At 42.0% G+C, this 23,112-nt stretch overlaps 1 protein-coding gene and 3 non-coding genes across 8 annotated transcripts; 3 read left to right on the top strand and 1 right to left on the bottom strand.

Annotated features, from left to right (window-relative positions):
- The first annotated feature begins 5,574 nt into the window (after positions 1-5,574).
- Positions 5,575-5,648, top strand: trnat-agu. The gene has a single exon. It is a non-coding gene; the product is annotated as a tRNA-Thr (tRNA).
- Positions 5,649-6,255: 607 nt separating this feature from the next.
- trnat-ugu lies at positions 6,256-6,329 on the top strand. The gene has a single exon. It is a non-coding gene; the product is annotated as a tRNA-Thr (tRNA).
- Positions 6,330-6,687: 358 nt separating this feature from the next.
- Positions 6,688-6,761, top strand: trnat-agu. Its single transcript has one exon. It is a non-coding gene; the product is annotated as a tRNA-Thr (tRNA).
- A 5,165-nt stretch (positions 6,762-11,926) lies between these two features.
- On the bottom strand, positions 11,927-22,740 carry stx19 (syntaxin 19). Of its 5 annotated transcripts, XM_037110506.1 has the most exons (7): positions 22,625-22,740; positions 19,458-19,578; positions 19,282-19,342; positions 15,602-15,903; positions 15,060-15,296; positions 14,624-14,836; positions 11,927-13,172 (listed from the first exon to the last, which is right to left on the bottom strand). In XM_037110506.1, the coding sequence occupies exons 4-7, from the start codon at positions 15,821-15,823 to the stop codon at positions 12,936-12,938; spliced, it is 909 nt and encodes a 302-aa protein (XP_036966401.1). In that variant the 5' UTR covers positions 15,824-15,903; positions 19,282-19,342; positions 19,458-19,578; positions 22,625-22,740; the 3' UTR covers positions 11,927-12,935. The 5 variants fall into 5 exon arrangements, with proteins under 5 accessions (XP_036966401.1, XP_036966402.1, XP_036966400.1 ...); XM_037110507.1 differs by lacking the exon at positions 19,282-19,342; XM_037110505.1 differs by lacking the exons at positions 19,458-19,578; positions 22,625-22,740 and having other exon boundaries at positions 19,282-19,445.
- Between the last annotated feature and the right edge of the window lie 372 nt (positions 22,741-23,112).

Below are 23,112 nucleotides of genomic sequence, written 5' to 3'. Positions count from 1 at the left end.
CTGGTGAAGTAATAATTAAGTAAATTAAAAGAATTGATAGGAAGTGTTATGGTCTTATACAAAGTGCAGGACTTTGTTAAATAGTCTAAACTTCACCAAATGTGGTCCCAGGTGCCAGTTTGGTCAAGGTAAAGACAAGATTTTAGTTTTGTTATAATATAGAAAGAGCACACAACAACAAGAATGAAACAAATTTGTCTGCAGATTAAAGCCAGAACCAAGTGCTTTAAATGCCAAAAAGTTTACTAGGCTTTACACTTTCACAATAATCTCTACTCCTGGACTTTTACTTTATCTCCAAGTACGATCATTGATCATCAAAAAGTAATTCTTTAATGTTAATGTTTCATTTATATATTTCCATACACTTTTCAGTAGTTAGACATATACCTATTGAATATTGATGTTTAGTGTTGAGCAGGCTTCAAACTGTGGTAATATCCCTGCTGTGTTAACAACTACAGTACACAAAACTTTAACAGCAAGGTTATTAACTTTATTAACTTTGTAATGTTTTAAACTGTTTCAGGGTTATAATCTGTAAACAGTCAGTTGAAGAGTGACATCAGGTTAAAATTCTGTGGTTAGATCATTACAAAAAAACATGTTGGAGAAGAATAACTATTAAGTATACAGCGTAGTCATCAACTTGTTCTGTGGAAGGAACGTCTGTCTCTGTGTCTGGTGAAATGATCACAGAGGCCTTTTTAGTCCCTCTTTGTCTCTCATCTCATTGTTTCACCATACTGTGCATATCCTGACCTCCCCGGAGCCTCGTCGCTCTAACGAGAAGCGGTGATAAATTAATAATTGGCAGAAGTTTGGGGGGAGATTATGCTTCTGAACTGACGTGTTTCACACAGACGCTGTCCACACTGCTGTAAATCATCCAGCGCGTCTTATTGAACGTGTGTGTGTGTGTGTGTCATTGTCACAGAGCCGAGATATACACACGGTTTTTGGCCTGAACAATTTAGACATTCAACGCACATACATTTAGTACGACACTCGCCAAGGGCTGTCAGATAGAGGGCAGAGGGATGTGTGGGCCTAATGAGAGCCTGGCCAGGAGTCAGGAGCTTTATGAAGTCTCTGAGGTGAGTCCTGGACTGGGGGGCGCCAAACCACTGTAATCCATAACCCAGTGACACTTATGATTGTTGGCTGCTCAACCCTCTCTGCGGAGCTCAAGTGTACATTTCGACAGAGAGATTAAAAAAAAAAAAACAGCGAGGCGATTATAATCATATTAATCAGGTTTTTGTTAAGAGAGAGCTCCGTGGCTCGTCTCTAAGCAGCTGCCAATTCGTCCCTTTTCCCCCCCTTTCAAGGCGCAGTTTTCCGCGGACGAGTTTAAGTGTTGTCTCATTATCTCCAAGGGGAAGGCTGCTCTGGATTCCCTCAGGTGCGGTGCATGACGCCGGCCAGATGGATGCGGTGGTGAAATGGGATGATATCAGTGAGACTGAGGAAGTGCTGGATACATGGACGGAGGGACAGATGGAGGGTGAGCACCAGAACAAACAGTGTTTGTTTCACACACAAGAATGAGGATGATACAGTCTATAAAATGGAGACATTTTCGAGGGTTATTTGGTCAGGGATGGTGTTGAGCAACAAAAGTGTTTCTTTTTTTTCTGATTTGTTCAAAGTTGTTAACTCTAATGCACTCAAAGGGTCATATGTAAATTTAAAGGTTAACAGGCTGATGCAAACACATGTCCTTGTACTGTACAATGCTGTATTATGTTACAGTCCATCTCGTTGCCGTATGTTTCTTCCTTGAATTTTATTCAGTGTTAGAATGACAAAAAGGAAGAATCCAAGACTGACAACACGTCCTGCCTGATCCTGACAGGGGACTGATGGCACAAGCAGACAGGACAGATGCAAGAAATTGCTGGAAACACAGATGTGTCTTCGCAGGGTTCAACAGAGGATCGTGACTCCGAATGCAGATACAGTGACGTTCGGTGACATTTATTGTTGTTCACTTTCGAATGAAATCCCACATGTTACTTCCTGTTGTAAAAAGAAAATGCTGCATCAGTCCGAGGGAAAATGATTGACTCTCACTTGAGGAAGGTACAGAAGAGGATTAGGGACATAGGGAGGAACAAGTATGAAGAATGCATTAGAATTCTGTAAAAAAAAAAAAAAAAATCGGAATTTTGAGAAAAAAAATCCGAATCCAAAATGTTTTAATTAAGTGGCCCTAATGCTTTTCTGTGGGAAGGAGATACTTTTTGATCATTCATATACATTTCATTAGGCTTGAGTAATCAAAGTTACTTGGTAGAAACACTGAATTACAAGTTATCTTATGTTTTTCGTTTGTCCACTCCACCTCCTGTCCCCTTAAGTGTCTACTGGCACTCACCATGCTGTCATTGTAAATACTGAGCTTCTCTGAATGTGTTGCCTCGTAAAATAAAGGTTACATAATCGTAAAATGAATCATAAAAACTATAAGATAACAAAATCTAATGTCTTGGAGGCCAAATCAAATGTTTACATCTCTTTAAATACTGTCTAGACCGCCTTAACACACACATCTGCACTATTTGCAATACATCTTGATGTCAGCAGGGCTCCTGAGTCTGGGCCCGTAGACCAGACACAACTTTCCACTTTTGATTATGAGAGCAGAAATTGTGCTGAATGCACTTACCGCCCCTGCACCGGACCGCACAACTGTTTCCCCACACAGTTATCCAATAGAGTAAATGACATTATGAAGCTTAGGGAGCCATCTAATCAATTTTCAGGCAGAGTTTGATGACAAGGTAGAGTAGAGTATGGAGTCAGGATCGCATTACTTGTTACGCAGGCTGGACCGGAGCGAGACAACATCGGCTCAATTGGTCTTAATAGCTTGTGTGCTACGTCGCAAGGTCAGAGTAATGGATCGCCGAGGAAAAACATGCATACACGTTATGAATTGTTAAGAGATGCTTTCCTCTTTAGTAGAGGTGCTGACTGTGACAGAAGAGGCTTCAGGCCGCACTGAAAAAATACATGGTCTGTTGGTTTTTTTTGTTTGTTTTTTTAATAACAATCCAGTTTTTTTTTTTCTCAGAATCCCAAAAAACTCAGAAACTCTGAATACTGAGAGAAAAGTCAGAATTATGAATATGAAGTCAGAACACATCCAAGGTTTCAAAGTCAAGGTGAGATAAATGTAAAAAGTTGGAGTTTAAAGTCTGAAGCTCTCTTGAGTTTTGAAAGAAATCTGAGTTTATAAAGTTAAAATTCTGAAAAGAAAAAGCTAGAAAAGGTCAGAATTCTGAGTTCAGTGTCAGAGTTATAAGAAACATGAGTGAGATTTATGGAAAATAGAAATTCAGAACCCTCTTTTTTTTTTTTTTTTAAAGTGGCCCTAATCCTCTTTCGTAGAGAGCTAATAAATTGGTTTAAATCTGCAATAATGCGCTCAATTAATCCACATATCAATGCAGAGAGCAAAGTAGGCATTGGACGTGTGTCCACTCGTGACGACGCTTCATGCCTGTAAGTGTGAGTGTTTGCAGGAGGCTGTGTGTGTGTGTGTTTGTCCTCTCATTACGGAGAGGATTAACCACCGGGGAGGCTCTGGGTTCCCTCTGGGGCCCAGAGAGAGAGAAACAGGGCAGCGTCCTCAGAGACACGTTTTCATTCACCCACGTCTCGGTTCATTTTCACCTCTCCTCTGTCCTGATGTGTGCGTCAGCCGTGCACCCTCCTGCTGCTCACCTCTCATTGTTGAGTAAATGAATCAATACTCAACAGTGGAGGACAGAGAGGCGCGATATCCAGGTTGAGGCGAACGGTACGTCGATGTGGCAGTGAATACAGGTATTTACACTCCGTCTGTGTGAGACTAAAATATTCAAAACCGGAGAACAAGGCCCGAGGAGAACTGTTTTAGTACTTTGTAGACAAGCAATGGACAGGAAAGCACACCATGACATCAGGGACTGAGCTTGAGGTGCTTATAATTGTTGGATATCAGCTCCCTCTGCTGGTCATTTTCCACTTCTAATAGGAAACTGATTAATAGTTGAGCCATTACATTTGCACTCTCATTAAGAGTAAGTGTGCCGAACATAAAAGCGGAATAGAAAGTGTGATCAGTAACCATCAAGAAGTTACAAGCAATGAAACAAAGTCGGAAATTAGACTATTCATCCGAGTGATTGATGGTTTTGAGGGATTTGATTCCTCCAAATAGAAGTTTTGAATCTAAATTTACCGCATGCTGTTGTTCCGTTACAGTTTTCTTTCATGAGCGCACACACGCGTCTGTTTAGAATCTCAAAGGCTCGTCTGAAAAGAAAACCCTCATTCCTTATGTTTATTTTCATGTTTTCTTTCAGACAGTACAGTGCAGTACAATGCACCGGATCTGATTGACGGGGATAATTGCAGGCTCGGTTCGCAGCTGCAGCTGTGGCGGCGTGCGTCGTCTCCGCTCAAAGCGTTCGCGCGTCTTCTCACGTCGTGTTTTTACATCTGTCGGCATCGCGGCGTCGTTCGGTGGAGAAATGGGGAGAAGGAAGCAGCTTGTTTGAGCGGGAGCCACGAGGAGAGAGTGAGAGTGTTGAGTATCTGTAAATGGACGTGAAAATAAACATCCTGCTAAATGATCCAAATCCGAACTTAAATGTGATTCTGCTTATTCTTGGGGAACTTAGTCAGGTCACGATATGTCGCACAGTATCCTTGCACCATGTCCGGAGGTCACAGCAGAGATAATGTGACACACACACATACACACACACACTAAACTTAAAGCACTGCCTTTTGTTTTACACCAGTTTCACATGTGCCGAGCGTTAAACCCCAGTGCTCATTCATCCCCCCCAACCTGTCAAAAAGATGAACATATCTTTTAAGTCGCTGTAGCTGCTACACACATATGTGTCTATTACCCATTCACTCTATCTGCATGGGATCGACTCAGATGGCTTACACGCGGGTATGGTGCTCCGATCTTCCCACAGCTCTTATTACTGAAGCTCGTATATCACTCTGACAGAATATTTAAGTTTGAACATTCATCCTTCGATAGGTAATAAATAACCGCCCGGACTTTGTTATTAGCTGGTTTACAAAACTGTGAGCGATCATAGTTTGCTTTCACATTAAAGAGCCTCTTGAAATAAATAACACGGTCAGAGCTGCGAGACGTGTTAAGGTTTCATGGAGCGTGTATATATAAGTTACTTATCACATTATCCATTCAGTATTTATTCCAGCGCTCCTTGAGCTATTTAAATTCCCGTTTATGTTACAGGCACTTGAGAACAGACATTGTATGTTGGCCATTCACGTTTACATACGCAGCAGGGTCAAAAGGTAAAAGCAGAATACTTCTAGCGATGATATCAGACTGACAGTTTGGTTGAAAGGCTGAATATTTGAAACATGTCTTTGAATTTTCTAAGAATCTAGTATTTGGTCATTTTTACTTTTTTGACAGCGTGCACTTGAGCTGGCATGGACCAATGACTAACGTTAGCATCTATCACCAAATATGTTTGTTTTGCTGTGGTGTGATTTCTTTATGATTTCTGTGAGAGGACTGGAAGGGATGGCGCCGTGGCTTAGTTGGTTAAAGTGCCTGTCTAGTAAACAGGAGATCCTGGGTTCAAATCCCAGCGGTGCCTTCCTTGCCTTTGTTTTTAAGGAAGTTTGCAGAGGACTAAAACCAACGTTATCTTCTGTGCATTCAATGCAACTTCCAGTACTACACAACCAATCAAGAATGTCCTCTGGAGGAAAATGGAAATTAAAAACAGAGACATGTTTGATAAGAAAACAAACTGCTGTGTTGTCTCCTTGTCTTGGAAAGAACTATGAATGGTGATTCGTTTTCACACGTGGTTTGTTGGCAATCTACTAGACTGTGGGATCATTCCAATTAGAGGGGATTCTTTTATTACATCAAAAGTAGACATGTCTCTGCGCTGCAATTGAGCATTGCACCCGGCCGTTAGCCAAGACGTCGGGGGTTCGACCAAACCCCCGAGACATGGAGTCATTGTCCTTATCGAAACCCAGGGCCAGCCAACTCTCTGATCTTAGTTGTCAAGCAGGACTCTTGTCCAAAGACTGAGTGCCATGATGTTCCTTGACTCCACAGGGGCTTTCTGTTTTTGTCTTTGTTTTCCAGAGCCCTGAAAGGCTTTTCTGACACTGCATGCCAGTCTAGAGCTTAACAGTCTAGCTGGAAAAACTACTCCGATCAAACTGTGCAGGTAGCTCAAAAGCAGCAGCGCTGTAGCTTAGTTGGTCAAAGTGCCTGTCTTGTAAACAGGAGATCCTGGGTTCGAATTCCAGTGGTGCCTCTCTTACCTGTATTTCCTCATTAATGACCCACATCCACCACAGGTTTTATTTTTCTAGTCCTGACAAAATAACAACGCATCTATCACCAAACACTTTTGATTTCATGCTTTATATAAGACTCTGTGAGAAGCTTGACTGCGAGGCCTAGTAAACAGGAGATCCTGGGTTCAAATCCCAGCAGTGCCTTCCTTACCAGTTGTATTTCCTTGTTAATATTCCCTATTCAATAGGGTACCCAGGTTGTTTTTTCTCCCTAATCCTGACAAAATAATGATGCACCTATCTCTAAACATGTTTGTTTTGATTTTGTGTGATTTCATGCTTCATGCAAGACTCTGTGAGAGGACTGGAAGCTAGGGCGCTGTGGCTTAGTTGGTCAGAGTACCTGTCTAGTAAACAGGAGATCCTGGGTTCAAATCCCAGTGGTGCCTTCTCTACCTTTTTCAAAGAGGTTTACAGAGGACTAAAACCAGAGTTATCTCATGTGCATTTAATGAGTTGTCAGGCAAAACACAACCAATCAAGAATGTCCTCACAGAAGCCTTGGCTTTCTCAGTCTTCAAATGTTGGTACTCACCTGTTGCTAAAACCTTAAACTTGTCACTATCAGTCACCTTGAGGGTGACAACCTCCCCTAGCTTCAGATTTTCTTCAGATATTTCTTGCATGGTGTGAAGACATCTTAGAGTTTCTCTAAATTAGACGTCATATCTTCATATCCACTGTCCATTTTCAGGACATTTTGAAGTCAACTCTTTCACCTGTAAAGTTTGTTCAACAGTTTTGTTGGGATTTGTTTGATCAGGCTGACGTCCGCCAACAGTGGAGGGAAGTCCATGACAGTCAGGACTTCTTTTTCTTCTTTGGTCTTTGAGTACTCCTTGTAAAGTATTGAGGTGTGTTTGGGGTCATTATGCAGAACCATATAGCTCATACCAAAACTTACTCTCGATTATATTGGAAACATATGTGAATGACACCCCCTTGTATTCTATACTTGTATCAACAAAGATCCTGCCCACTATTTTTTTAGGGCATCATAATCTGGAGAAAGATAGCTGATGAGTCTGTCTTCCAGGTAAATTAAATCACTTTGGCTTAATGTATACGTATTTGAGGACCTGGAAATGAGACTCAACAAGTTATGTCCTCCAGAATTGCTTACTACACCTTGGAATGGCATGTTGATGAACATCGACCAAAAATACTCCACATTGTGTTCCTTTTGGGATCATTTTGACGCGTTTTTTTTTTTTTTTTTTTTTTGTGTCGTTGGCTGTTTTACAGAGTAAATATAGACAGGGAAGATGAGGAGAGAAAGAGGGCAGTGGCCTGCAACAAAAAGGCACCAGCTGAAATGAAACCAGGGATATTGCAGCTATATCTCATCTATAGTGCTACCAGGATGTCACATTTCTTTATTGATTGCCATAGTTTGATGTGTTTATCTCTAATATACTGTGGCAATGCCAGTCTTGAAGGTGGGTTGTTAAAAATCACCTGTTTAATGGGGGCGATTAAATGCTCAAAACTTTGGAATCAAACAAAATAGAGAAGAACTTAGTTAAACTCAACTGTTGTACAGTGCTTTCAATCATATATACTTCTTGGTCACTCATTAATTGGACCATTTTTATAATTTCTAGTCAAAAATAAGGAAATTTGAAGTTTGAAGACTCCATCACTGCGACTGTTGCATCGTTGCTGGTGCTCTGGCTGCTACTGCGCTTTCCAGACTCACTGTACAGTTTCTTTGATTTATCACTTTCTGAGGGTCCTGATATCTCTCTGTTCAGATTTTGATGGGAGTGATAAAACCAGGCAGTAAAGTAATGTCAGCTCTCTATAACCACAGCTGGTGTTACTCACATGAGGCCCGCTTTGATGTTCCTCAGACATTTGGTGAGAGTCTTTGTGACTGACAGGGCCGACAGAAGAAATACCTACAGTACATAGTCGCATACAGACGTCACTGTATCTCTGTCAGCCATGATCAGCGCCGTAAACCCTCATACGTCTCAGATGTTCACATTATCGTTAAATCAGACGTGATGGATGGGCTTCGACTGGAAAGTGGGCAGAGGCACTCATGGTGAGTACGTGGTTGCTGTAATGGATGTGGAGACATTCTGAAGTACAGCAAATACAAGTGGATAAGTAGGAATAAATAAACTGGTAGATCTTTTAGCCAAGAAAGAAAAAAAAACACTTTTTTTGGAGATACAACCCTGCTACTCGGAATATTACTCAAAACCTGTGAAAAAGATAGGAATGGCCTTGTTGCTTTCAGGTCATCCCATCTTGGAACAGGCTCTCCGTATGTGTAGTTGCAGTTGTGTACTTGCGTTGCGCAGCTTGTTGAAACACAGTGACGGCCTGAGAGTCAGAGGTTAAATCTGATTCAGCGAGGAACCAGAACAAACTCCTGATTGGCTCCAGGCTAGCCGGTTTTCACATGAAATGCTGGATAACAACGTCGGAGCTGGGGGCGAACAAGTTGAATCCATCGTGGAACATTTAAACATGAGAAAAGCTGTTGTTGTACAGGGCAGCTCCCAGAGTGGGTGGCTGCTTGAATGTGAAGCAGGGTGGTGCTGGGATACGATCAGCTCACTTACCCTGCCTCACAGGGAAAGGGAGAGGGAAAAAGAGAGAGAGGGAGGGAAGGAGAGTTTCGTGAAATATGCTGGTGACTCTGTCTGACCTGCCTGGTGTGACTCTGGCTGACCTGCCCGGGGGTCAGACATCCAGAGGTTTCTGAACTGACCGCTGTGCAGTCACCCATGGCCTGGTGTTCTCAAGGACGGCTGATATGAAAGCCCCAGAAGCTTTCCCCCAGGTCTGCGGACTCTCCCGGAGCCCTGCTGCTCTGCTTAATTCAATCTCATGAACTTTTCTACTTCCATTTATTCCCGCTATTCTTTGCAGCCCTGTCTCCTACGAAATTACAATTCCTACGTAACAAATCTGCAGCCGCAGTGATGTTTTGTGGGAAACCGAATGCTGACGGAAAAACATTTTCTATGAACATAATGAGAAAATGCTGTCGATTAACTCCCAAACTGACATATGTCACTGTTCCGAAAACACAAGCATTGCAGTGTAACAGCAGGGATAAAAATAAATAATGACCTTCATTAAACGGTCACAGTCTCATTAGGTTTGGAAAACAACTACCTGGTTAAGAATTATGTCCTAAACTACTTCGTGAGGCTTAGGCTCTAAAACTACGTGGTTAGGTTTAGGAAAACATTGCGGTTTCAGTTAAAATTGCTACTTTACCTCTAAAACTTCAGTTACTAACGTGTCCATGTTACCTGAGTAGCGTATGTTACTTCATATATGTGACATTCTTCATTGTGTCAATAAGTTCGAAGACCCCACCGCTGACTTCTTGTTTAAGACTGGACACCAACAGCGGCCTACTGACTTTTCACTCTTTATACTACTTTCCCCTTGGCTGCTGCAATACTTGCTAAAGCCACAAGAGGTTGCTACCAAACAACAAATGCAATTATGGGTTGTAATAACCTGCTTTATCTTTCAACTTACATCGTTGTTTTTCTGATCAGGACAGGCTCCGCATTTCACTTGTTTTCTGCCAAATTAGCGTATCTTGCAATGCGCTACCAACTTACAGACTTTACTTTTAACTTTTTATGGTTATATTTAGGCACTGACAGCTCTCGGTTAAGGTTAGAGAAAAATCATGGTCCTGTTTCATTGCAGAAAAAAAAAATCAGCAGTGACTGAAGACATTAGATTTTTATCAACATTTAACCCAAATCAGGATTCTGCCCTCAGCCAAAGTGCTTTTGTTCTCTTAATTTAACCACAAATTGGTCTGGGTACCAACCCTGCACCTCCAGACGGGTACATGTTCATTCCCAACATAATCCAGGCTGTGATTATGCTGTTCAGCAAAACATGATTTAAAAAAGTAAAACCATAGTGATTTACAAAAATTATTTCTAGGAGGCAGGGTTGTTTTTTTTGTGCATGCCTCTGTGTTAAGACAGCTCTCACATGATCAAGAGAAAAGAGCTTGACGTGTCCCGTAATTTTCATAATGAGTTGACAAGTAATTTGTGTAATACATGTTTAAAATGCATCATCAGCACAAGGCTGTGACAACATTCAGAGGGCTTCTCAGAATGAGAAAGCCGTTTCTGTTGTCTGATTTTATTTTTCTTTTCTTTTGTGGAGCAGAAGTGACAAAAACTATTACCTGCGTTGATGAAGCAGGTTTGTGTTGTATAACTGATCAAACTGAAACTGAATTCTTCTTCTTTTACTGAGAACCGTCTTTGTTTCCATATACCAACAGTTTAAACATGAAGTGATCAACTCCTTTTTTTTTTAACTGGCAATTATCTCAGTGAACACTGGATGGCATTGTTGCTGTTCAGGAACGCTGCAATTTGCTGCAGCGCTTCATTATTCTTCCCCACGTCTGAGAGGAGGCTGAAACTACGCTGTGCAGAATCACAGCATATTGCTATTGGAATTAAATATGCAAATGTACATGTTTGATGCATTTAAGTCGTTGTTTCAAAATCAAATTCTCACCAGAGTGAGAGTGAAATACAACACCGGCGATCAGATCTGGGGAGAGACTTTTCCTGTCAGACAGCAGAAGTCAGCAAACACCTCGTGTCTCACCTGGCGCCTCTACTAGACCTGAGGGAGCAGCATAAGTGTTTGTTTAAGGTGTCACGTGAGTTGACGTGTCTTTTTTGATTCTTTTACGATTGCCTGTCCATTTTAGTCCTGACCATGTTACTCTATGTGTACCTGATATTAAAACGTTAGAAAGCTTTTCATACAACATTTGTAAAGTCTAGGAGTCCATATTATATAAAAAGAAACACTATGTGATGAAGTTGAGTCTTCTGGCAGAAGTTAACGGTACTGTTGACACACCGTTCCCCCGCAGGAATATACAGCAGCTCTCTGGAATAGAAGGCGAACCAGATTTTCCAGTCTGGCTCCGGCACACCCAGTTCACCTGTATTTTGTCCAGGACACCAGACACCCCGGGTCAGTGAGTCACTGAAGAACATCACTGTCACTGCTGATGAGGGGCGACCATACTTCAGCGTGATTGTGAATGAAAGGGACTGTATCTCCTAAAATGAATTGATTACTAATAATCGATGCAGAGAAAATGCATCAGAATTTTTAAACTCAGCATTAAAGGGGCTCTGTGGAAACTCTGCCGGTTATTAGTCTATGTGAGCGACTTCATTTCTAAACCAATGTTCGCTACTGTTGCAGTGGGGAGTACTTGAGAACGTCCATAAAGTCACCGGAGTCCTTTACAAAGAAATCCAGCAGCATTAAACGACTTCCTCAGATCGTCCACAGGCTTGTAGGCATCCAAGAGGGACGGGGAATGAGCAGTAATAAAGTGATGTAAATCGCTACAAATTGTTTCATAGAGCCACTTTAGGTAAAAAGTGAAGCAGGGCATGATCACCTGTCAACAAGCGTGAGTCTGTTACACGCTGTACTGTACCACCAGCATTTTAGTTCAGGACGCTGGTGCTCCCGCAGGCGAGCGCTTTCCAGGCGATTTGAATTCACTTCTCTCCTCTTTTATGTGACATCATTTTAATAATAACGATACACACGGTTGCCAGAGTTTTTTCATCTGCACAGCGTAACAGCTCCAACACGCTCACACATTGAAGTTCCACTCTCAAATACAAAACAATCCAGAGAAATAACATCTTCCATCATATTTTTTTCCACCAGCGACTTCAATGGTTTCCTGCAGCTTTGTGACAGTGACAGAAATATTTTGATCAAGGCTCGTTATTCAAAGTTTTTTGTTTTTTTTTAACTTGAATCCCTGCCTCTGTGAAACCGAATAAAAGGAATAGTATGTTGTTTTTTTTCGCAAAAAAAAAAACGACCATGCTTTGAAATGCAAATGAGATTAATGACTAATTGCGAAACAAGTTCTTTTTTCTCTTAATCATGCAGAGCGAAAAAAAAAAAGAGAGAAATGAATACATAATGGATGAAAATCTCTTAGGATGAGGATCTTTGGCCGCTGCGTTAAATTCTAGTTTCTGCTGATTGGAAAAGAGAGAAAAAAGATGGTCTTAAAGTCTTAAAGTGCACATACTGTATAAAAAAATAAATGGTCATTAACTAGAGCTCCTGAGGCAGAAAAAAAGATGAGAGGCTCTTCTGAAAAGAAAAAAAGAGGGGGCGAAATATCAGTGTTGCTGATCTGGCAGCGGCATTGGTCTCCCCCTTGTTTGTGACCTCTGTCAGATGACAGTGAAGGTCTCCAATAAGCAGCAGTGTTGGTGAGTAGCACTCACTGAACTGTCTCTTCCAATAGCGGTCGCCTCACATCCTCTTGAAAGAAACAAGTGCCTCAAATACCAATTCTGGCCTTTTCCCCCCTAATTGTTTTCTATGCTCTGCTGAATCCGTCTTCACTCCGTTCAACAGCGAAAACCGCACTACTATAACCTTCACTTTAATGGTGCTTGAATCCGATGTTTCTTACTCCCAAAAGTGAGATTTTTCAATAAAACGTTGTTTGGAATGAGGTAAAAAAAAAAAATTTTTAAAAATGCATATGTTTTTTATAAGCAGCACCTCCAGGGAGGGCAGCAGCAGCAGCACAGCTGTCGGAGCGGGTTCTTCTTCTTGTACCTGGCGGCCAACTTGAACTTCTCGTTGGACGCGGCCACGTAGTCCTGCGTCCTCTCCACGTTGGTCTGGATGTGCTCGATGTAGGCGCCTTGCTCCTCCACCAGCATGAAAATGTCCATGAACAGGTCCCTCAGCTCCTTCATGTTGTTCTCCAGGCTTAACAGCTCCTATTGGGTGGGTGGGTGGGTGGGGGGAGGGATAATGGGATTAATGCAGCAGATATGACGAATGTGCGTCACAGGCTGGAGGTGGTTGGTAAAGAGAATCGAAAGACTTAAGATGCAATGTGGGAACAGATTCAGTTCTTTAAAAAACACGACCTGAGTGCTGAAATTACACAGACATCATCTTTTTTTTTCTACTTTGATGTCCAGGTTCACTTTGAGGTCGCGTATTAAAAAAGTGGTTGCAAAGTTGTTCCTCCAGGCCCGGAGTATCTACCCTCCCGAGGGGCGTGATTGGTTTTAATCACTGTTTTTGTTTTAAGCCAAAACAGCAGAGCCAATATTTTGTCTTCTCCAGTTAGACCCTATGAAAGATTAATTTCCAATTTCCACTCTCATTTATTTTCTTCTTTTTACCCATTTGTGTCATTAGATGCAGTAATGTGCGAGACAGGCGATCATCACACGTTCCTGCCATGTGTAACAGATGGCGGTGACGGGCAGGATTCTCATGATTATGACTTGCAAGCGTTCGTGCTTATCAGACGGCTCGGGACGACGACTGCTGGCGTAATGAGTGCAAATTGCAAACAGACTGAATAGTTATCAGTAATAAGCTGCAGTACAAATGTGTGCGTTTGCTAAATAAGCGTCGATTGGGGTTATTTTGTTTTGAACGAGGCATTTTAGCAGACTTTTGGCTCTGAAAGTTGTTCAATTTATCAAGCTTTATTTGATTTTTCAGCATTTCGGGCACCTAGAGATGTTGGAGCTCTCAGACAGCCCAATTGCCAGAATAAATGATGGAGGAGTACATTTCTGAAAAACCACAGATGAGAGGGTCCTCAGACTATCCGAGGTTTCATTAAATTTCATTAAATTTCATCAAATTTCATTCAGTTTTGTCGGCATGAACGCAAAATTCCTGAAACAGATACCTGTTGTATTTGTCTCCTCAAACATGGCTAGAAATCGTTCAGAGGTCTCCTTAAAAATATTCAGCAGTTTCACACTTTTCAAATGTTGAAACACAGACTCGAACCGCAGTCACTGGCTTGGCATCCTTATCGCCTCGAACTGCACCACCTTCCCCTCCACCGCCAGCCAAGAATGTGATATGACACGTTTTGTAGACGTGTCAATACGGTACGTAGCCTATGACACATACACATTTGTTTTTCCTATCAGTGGTTTGCAGACACTGATAACATATTATCCTGGGCTGTCAGACGAGATGTTCCCTGCTATAGTTCTCACTACTTTATTGATATTAAAAAAGTATTAACTATGTCAATGAAGAGACAAACCCCCCAAAAATCTGATTGGAAGCCACCACGTACACAAAAGAACAACAACACTTCACACGTCCCATCTAAGCTGATGACTTGGAGACCAACAGTGCCTCTAACGAATGGATAGCATTTAGAAAAATCTCATCATTCACCCTCTCGCACCTTGTGTCGCTGTTCAATCTCGGACAGCTGCGACCGCGTGATCCTGGCGTCGTTCAGCAGGTTTTCGTTGAAGACCTCCCATTTTCCCGTGGCCACCATCTCGTTCACCTCCTCCTCCGTCACATCCCTCCCTGACACCTCCAGCTGCCGGATAATGAAGTGCTTACAGCGCTCCTGCTTGGTAAGCAGACCTTCGTTATACTGCAGCATTACCTGGACATCATTACAGGAAGAGAGAATAAAAGGTAAGACAGGGAGTGGAAATGAAATATGAGCCCTTTTTTTGTAATTTGCTAATTCTCCAATTAAATGTCACTGTGTCTTTCTTTCTATCTACAATAACAGTAAAAATGAACTAACTTCTGTTGTCTCTCAAAATATCTAATAACTGTTATCTAAAGTTTCCACAGCAGAGTGGTAGCAACATCTTCCCAACCTGCTGGAATTTGCGGTACAGCGCTGCATGCTGGGAGCGCTGTATTCTCGTCGTAACGGCAGCGGGTCCCTGCAGGTCCTCGGTCCTTTGTACTTGCTTTGAAAGTGAATCTAAGCGTCTGTGGAGGCTTTCGGCCTGGAGCTTGATGTCCCGTGTTACACTGCTCTCTTTCTTCATCACGCTGAAGCGACGCATGGTCGCCACCAGGGTCCTCTGCTGCTGGCTGAATTTAAGCACCTGTTTGAGGTGGAGATTAGACAACAGTTGTGTTCAGTATCGCTTCAGACCACAAATGCAAAACATAGCAGTGGGATGCGTGATAGCTCAGTCAGCTTTGGAGTTCAGTGATAGTGAAAATGATGAAAAAAAGAAAGAGAGGAAGAAAGAAAAAGAAGAATCGAAGTCAAGCAAAACCAGATAAGTCTCGTCGATATAGAATTTAAAAAGCACCTCCAAAAAGAATTAAGAAACAAATCAACAGCAAAAGCAATGCAACAAGCTTAAAACTGCATACAAAAAAAACAGCAAGAAAAGGAAATGACCTCCGTCTCCAGCATCGTGATGTCATCTCGGATGTGTTGAGCTTCAGACAGGAAGTTCTCAATGATGGGCTCCTCCTCGAACACCACAGCCTGTGGCGTGATGACCCCGACCTCCACAGAGTCGCCATTGTCACCTTCTGCCGAGAAAGGGTTGGCGCCCTCGCTCGCCGCCTCAGAAAAGTCTTGCGCCCTCTGCTGCAGCTCCTCCAAGCGGTCTCTCATTGTAGAAGAGCCCTCACCGAAGCCGGCTCCTCGGAACGCAAAGTTGTTGCGTTGCGAACAAAGTTCTTGACAAGAAGGCGCTGAAAAGTAAAGAATGTAACACTTTGATGATTTCTGTCGCCAGACTGGGTTGTTGCAGAAGATATTTGCAGTAAGCGCAGGGCAGGGACGCCAGCAAATATTGATACTAAAGTAGCTTAAATGTGAAGGTGAGATCCAGGGAGAACTGTGTCTCACTATTTACACGTTGTGTCTTTGTGGATCTAACTACAGGTAAACCCACAGACAGTAATCACATGGGTTTATCTGTTTATTTAGACTTGACTGTAAGGACAACACTAGGAATACATAAGCTGATCAGTAAATACCTCTAAATGCTAGGCTAACTGCTTTTAAACCAGTGTTTTGGTTTCTGGAGAATAATGTCACTAAAATGAATTGCACTCTGAGTAATTAGCTTTGCAACGTTTCAAACTGCCGGTTAAATCAACAGCATAGCATGACAACTTGATACTACAGGTGCACTGTGAAACCAAATATTTGGATATGTGGAATATTTGAGAAGAGCAGCCACCAAACCCAGACACAGAGAAGTAAGTTATTCTCACTCACTGAATAAAGACTTTCATAAACAATTTCATTTACGCATCAAAGATCCTTAAAGTGGTGTTCAAATGCAAGGATTATCTTTTCAAACAAAACATTAAAGTACCATAAACTCAGTGGCCACAGAGCTTGTTTATTTGGCAGAAATCCAAAATCTGTTGGAACAATTCCCATCGGCTTTTTGACGAGGGAACCAGGACCCTGCAGTATGTTATGACATGTGCTATGTGCTACACTAAGACAATGAAGTGCGGATACATACACAATGCAGAAATAACGAAACATCACTATGTTTCGTATGCACACAGTATGCCTTAACCAGTGTCGGTAATATGAGAGTGATTGATGATGTAAATAGGCCTACTGGAATGTTCTTGTAATTACAACACTTTTATTGCTCTATACAATGTTTCAGTTCCTCCTGTTCATTATCAACATTTTGCATCTTGCTGGATATGGTAGCTCACATTTCCTCATTATGTTAGCAGCATAATTTTCTATATGATTGTTTATTTTGATTTTGTATTACTTATCACACATGTTATTCTGTTATATTCAAACATCTCCTCTGGTATTGATACTTTCAGAGTTGTTTTATCTTTTTATATCATATGTGTCTGCTGTATGTATTATATTACTGTAACATCTTTTGGGAGCGTGCTGTTTCTGAGTTAGCAGAAGAGTTAGTCGTATTAACTCTACTCCTGAGGCACAGAGTTGGTTGCAGGCCTCTTCATACTGCACGTAAAGCGACATCGTATACTTCAGTCCACATTACAGCAAGAAGGCTGCCAAATGGCTGACAGCAGTATGAGTCACACCGGTGGTTATTTTTAAAAGGACACCTGGGTATACCTCCAGTGATATCTGTGGCGACCAAAAGCGACTACCTTTCGCAGGAAGTAGGGATGCAACTTTAAAGTCCTTTCGTCAGTCGATTAATGACTAACAACACATGAAATCGGGAACATTTTTCATTTAGAAAACTGTTTTAACCACTGACATGATCCATGTTTGATATGAAATCAGACTTGGCTATACAAGGAGACATACGAGCAGATAAACTAAACACCAAGATACCCAATCGATAGACGAGGAAACACAAAATCAGTTACTTGTTACGCTTTTATGTATTTGTCCCCATCTCTTGTTGTTGATTAAGACATTTTCAATCGGTTTACTTCTTAAGAGCGACTAATGATTAATCATTAACAGCCCTAACAGCGAGTTGCATCATCTCCAACTGCGATTGTGGCGACCAAAACAGATATTCTGAGCCGAACCATGATGTTTTCCTAACCCCGACCGAGTGGTGTATGTGCCTAAACTTAAACAGAGCATAAGGACATTGTTGTGGCAAAAGAGAAATTTAAAAATTCAACTGAAACAAAGAGGAAACGCTCGGTTTGAACTTACTTGTGGTTTTGCTGTAGCGTACTTAGCTAGTGTGTATCCTTTTACCAACTTGGTTGGCAAGCAGGGGCACTATAACTGATGAGCCGTAGAGTTTCTGCTCTCTGCCGAACACAGATGTATTTTTAAACTGTATGGGAAAACAACACGTGCGCAAAGTTTATCTGCGACATCAATCAAAGAGACTCAAGTTCCTTTTTCCCAGGAGAGCCGAGGGGGGATGTTTGTGTTCAACAGCACACTCAGCAACAAGTAGAGAAGAGAGGAAAAAAAAATGCCAGGTTGTCTCACACTCTACAGGAGAGGTGACCTTGATAAAGACATCACCTAACCAAGCGCAGACACAACATTTTAGACGTCACTGCCGTTTGCTCGTTTCGAAATGGAAGAAGATACCTTGAATATCGAACAACTATCACTCCTCCCGTCCATAACGCACATATTTGCCACGCCTAAAGTTAACTGGACTGAGGTAGTTATGATTAAAATCTGATTTCCTGAGTGCCTTTGTGGAGTGCAGTGCATTCCAACACGAATTCCAATACATCCAAAAGGGCATACCAGCATTTAGACAGTGCCTGAGCAACACAAGGATTTGAGTCTTAGAGGCCCTAAACATAATCTTTTGGAAGCACATGACTGTGTGTCTGAGGGGGGGTCAGGGAGCAGAGCGTTTGGCTGCCGAGAAGTGGCGAGCATTTCAAATCACAGACTATCCCATTTCTGGATAGATTTCAAACAGGAAAGACCCTATTTGTGTGTGTGTGTGTGTGTGTGTACAGGCGAGAGAGAACGGTTGCTGTAACTGTTACAAACTTCTCCGAGCTCAAACATTGTTAAAAGTATCCTTTGTTTATTCTTGGCTGAACTCTTTCCTCTCTCCCTCTCTTCATACCTGCCCGACCCAGAAGAGCCGATTAAAAAAAAATTGCTCAAAGGATTTGGCAGCAACATTCTCCTGTGTTTAGCCTAAAAAAGAAAAAAAGAAAACCTGAAAGAAGTGGAGCAGAGTTCGCGGAAAAGGAGTAGCCTCTCTCTCTCTCTATCTTTCTCTCTCTTGCGATTGAAAGTTTTGTTCTCTAAAAACAAGCCAATATTTTTCTTCTTCCTGCTAAACCCATCTGCTCCTCAGTCTGTGTTTTTGTCTAAAGGAAATGTTGTGTCGACTTCATTTCATCTCCATGCAGGTGGAGCAGTAGGTGCTGTGTTTTATCACAGGATGAAAATTGCACGGTTACATTACGCCGGTTACAAAAAGAATTGGTACTGCTTGAGATAAGTGAGTGGTCCTATTTTTATTCATATCTACATATTCTTATAACAAACAGAAAGCACCGTAGAACCACTACCACAAAGATTACAGAATAAAGACTACATGAGTGGAGGAGTTATTTCCACGTACTACTTCAGCACACTTTAGTGTGAATTTAGGATTTTACCTTGAATTTGTTAGTATTCCATCACAGAGAGCTGAGCATTTCCAATCAGAGTCGACGGTGACTGTAATCCAAGATAAAGGTCACACAGTATTTTTTTTATTATTTCATGTCATCTTCAGATCTTCAGATTCCCCTCATCAGCTGTGAGCCACAGATTTGGAAGCAGTAACACTCACAGGCAGGGAAAGTTTTGAAGAAGTCTGGGTGAGTCTCCTCCAGGCACCTCCCACCTCGTACTGAAGACAGACCTGGAGCGGGCCAATGGAAGAGGAGCAGACCGGAGGCCTATTTACTTATCTAAAGAAAATGAAAGGTGACGCAATTAAGCAAATGGGAAGGGAGAGACGGCACGGAGAGAGAGAGAGAGAGAGAGAGAGAGAGAGAGCGCAGGCGGCTCTCCCCCTCCGGCTTATTCCTGAAAAAGGAACACAGAGTCGAGCAAACAGTATTGTGTACATTGCAAACAATGGGGATTGTGGTTTTGGGTGTCAACCGGGGCGTCAGGTTTCTGATCCGCAGAGTTGATTTCTGCGCGAAGTGTCTGGGTTAGCGGGGTAAGCCCACTTAGTCCGGGGGTATTGTACTCCTCAGGCCCCAGTAGCCCCGCTGAGTGCTTTTGACAGATTTCTACTGACAAGCTCTCTAACACCCAGGGCGCCTTTTCAACACGGGAAGGGACGCAGTCGCTCTTTGCTATGCAGCATGACACGCTGTGCAGAAGCTGTTTGAAGTGCGGCGTCAGAGGGAGAGAGGGGAGACAAGTTTTCGAGGATGAGAGGAGTTTCGGCGGGGGACAAGAGTTCACTCCTCGTCGCTTGAAACTTTGTAGGGCTGGTTGCAGAGTTTCTGTAATTTTCCCTCCCCAGTGCGGAGGGAAAAAAACTTCAGAATGTAGCGGCCGTGATGTCGGTGCGCCGGCCAGCAGTGCAGGGGAGGGAAGATTTCAAAGGTGCGCTATGGAGTTGTGCGGAAGAAATATTAATTAGAGGAAAAGGATTTACTTTACCGATGGTTTTAGTGTCTAAATGAACAAAACATACAAACTCTCTTTGTTTTAATGACTGAACAAACTGAATCAACAAACTGACCTTCAAGGACCACACAGTTTCATGCTGTTTTAATTTGTCTGAAGCTAGAAAGGTGGCAGGGTCCGCCTTATTGTCCTCCGAGAACAGTTTGTTTATTCAATTATGGAAATATTTCTGAGCTTGTATTTCTACGTCAGTGATATTGTTGTTATGCAATTCTGAGTTTGTTACATATCTGCACTGAAATGTCTGTAAACGTCTAGTAATCGGAGTCCATTTACCATTTAAACAAACAAACAGGCCTTTTGTTGTATATATGTTGAGTTGTGTACCTACTTTTTTCCTAAATGATTTCAACACTCTGTACAGCAGACATAGCCAGTCATTTTAATCAAGGTAACAATGCGTTTCGATTGATTGCCTGTCAATATAACTTCAAGACAAACATTAGATGATATGTCAGTGAGCAGGGAGGGAAGTCAGTGAAGGAAACCAACATAAATTACATTACCTTGTCTATGAACATTTCTGCCTGAGTCATGTATGACATAGATTTTAATTGGAAATAATGATTGTAAGACAATAACTCCCAGGATCCCACACTCCCTCACAATGTCATCAGACTACATCTTTGATTGAGAGACCCCCGGGTGACGTAAATCACATACTGTGTGTTTAAGGTGATGCATTGCACTTTCAATGACTTCTGAGCTTCTGTGTTATCTTTATGTTCGCTCTCAGTCCCTCTCTAATGTTCAATTTTGAGTTCATCAGTTCAAAAAGAGGCTCGCGGCCCGAGGCTTCGCAGCCAGAACAGGCCCAATTAATCCTTTTAAGTTTGTAAATCACCAAAAAAAGTGGAGTGATGAGGTTTCCTCATGGCACTAGCAACGCATAATGTCAGGTGGGTGGTGGTGCGCTGCCTCAGTAGAAAAAAAACATAAAAAATTAAAAGCACATTAACCATATGATGACGGTGCAGAATGCTGTTGGTAAAGTTTTATCTCAGTGGTACCAGATGCTGCTCTATGTCGGTAATAATGCCGCAGCGGTGTGTTAACTGTGAGTCATCTATCCCTGATGGCAAGATATTATGACAACAAAGCAAAACCGGTTTTCTGAGAGTCAGAATCACCTTCATCAGCATCACGGGAGCAAGCCGACTGTACTGTATGCGAGCCTGTTTAAGGTAGTGTTTCCGTTTTTTACATCAATTTTCTACTTGGCGTCGCTGATTAAGGAGAACAGGCCATATGGGGGATTTACTTTGTCTCTCCCACACACACACACACACACACACATACACACACACACCCTCTCACACAATCACCACCTCCTCAGGCGAAGTGGATCTCATCTCAACATTTCTTAATTGTTGCTACTCTGGGTGTAGGGTTCAGATAGGCGCTGTTAGAGCAACACCGCTGAAGAAGAAATATACACTAAAAGCCGAGCTCAGACTACAGGAGCTTTTTTAAAATTCCTGCATATTTAGAAATCTGGTTGCATCACGCTCATAAGGAGAAAACCTCACAGGTTTTATCTCTAATCTCTAAACATGCATACAGCACAAGGTCTGCAAATAATGTTGAAGCAAACACTACAGGATGTTATTAAAATGATCATGCCAGAGGGGGCAAAGCACCAACACACTCTTCTCAAAAAAGACAAAAAAAATGCTGCATCCTCTCTTCTGTTTCGGTCTGGCCACAGCACCTCATCCACATCACAAGCAATGTTTTCCATTGCTTCAAAACTGAAGAGCTCACCTGTTGCCCTTTTATGCTAAAGTTCTGATTGCTAATTGTAAAACTGTGTGACAGGTATTTGCCCATGTGATGAGTCAGTGTGCATAGTTGGGCAATTCACTTTAGAATTTGTGAAAGCAAGAGATTTTCTTCATGGAAATTGTGGCAAATGCAGAGAACTGTGTGTAGTGTTTTGAAAAAAAAGTGTGTTTTAGAACTGCAATTTGAGTGTAAAGCAGGAATTGTGCTTGTAGTTTAGCAGAATTGATTCAGGGGTTTGGTGCACAAATTACATGTTGTGGTCACTGTGTCTGAACAGTATTTGTGTATGAACAAGTGAGAAAAACTGTAATAGATACTCATGTCAGAGTGCAGTCTACAACCAGAGCCCGTGACCTGTTGTAATCTGGCATGATTACATACCGGAAAAGATGTATACAAAATGTGGACTGACTGGTGCAACAACCTGCTGTAGTACTGATTTGAACTGGCCAATCACAGTGTTCATACCCCCAGTGTTATCTATAGCTATTAGTTATCTAATGAAAAACTACACTGCTTCTTTACCTGAACACTAGCGGCCCCTGCTGGACTGCCCTTATGTTCGAGGAGCGGTAGCAATTGCAGGAACTTCATTGCCGGACTAGGATCAGGACACTCTACCCAACACGCTTAACGGTGCTGTATGGCCAAGTGGTAGGAGCAACAGGTGTTGCCTTGGACCTACAGTGCATTTCTCAGGTAGGTGAAAACAGAAATGAAGTTGATGAGCTAATGTTCTGCTGCATGTTGGAAAAGCTAACACGGGACCAATAACGTAATGTCTTTATCTTATCTTTATGTCTTCAATGCATTTACAGCTTCTTGGCTGCTTCCAAGAAGCCAAAAGTAAATGATAAAGAAAATGTATTTTTATCATACATAATGAAAATAACTCTTACACATAATAGTCACCTGAAGCAACTGTGTATTAAAGGAAGTGACTGAAGGAGTACAATGAACAGACACGGTGTTTCAACATAAAAAGTTCCTCAGTGAAGTCAGCCTAAGTATTG

Source organism: Acanthopagrus latus, chromosome 9 (assembly GCF_904848185.1).
Source record: "Acanthopagrus latus isolate v.2019 chromosome 9, fAcaLat1.1, whole genome shotgun sequence".
In the NCBI taxonomy this organism is placed as follows: domain Eukaryota; kingdom Metazoa; phylum Chordata; class Actinopteri; order Spariformes; family Sparidae; genus Acanthopagrus; species Acanthopagrus latus.
This window is presented reverse-complemented; position numbering and strand designations above follow the sequence as displayed.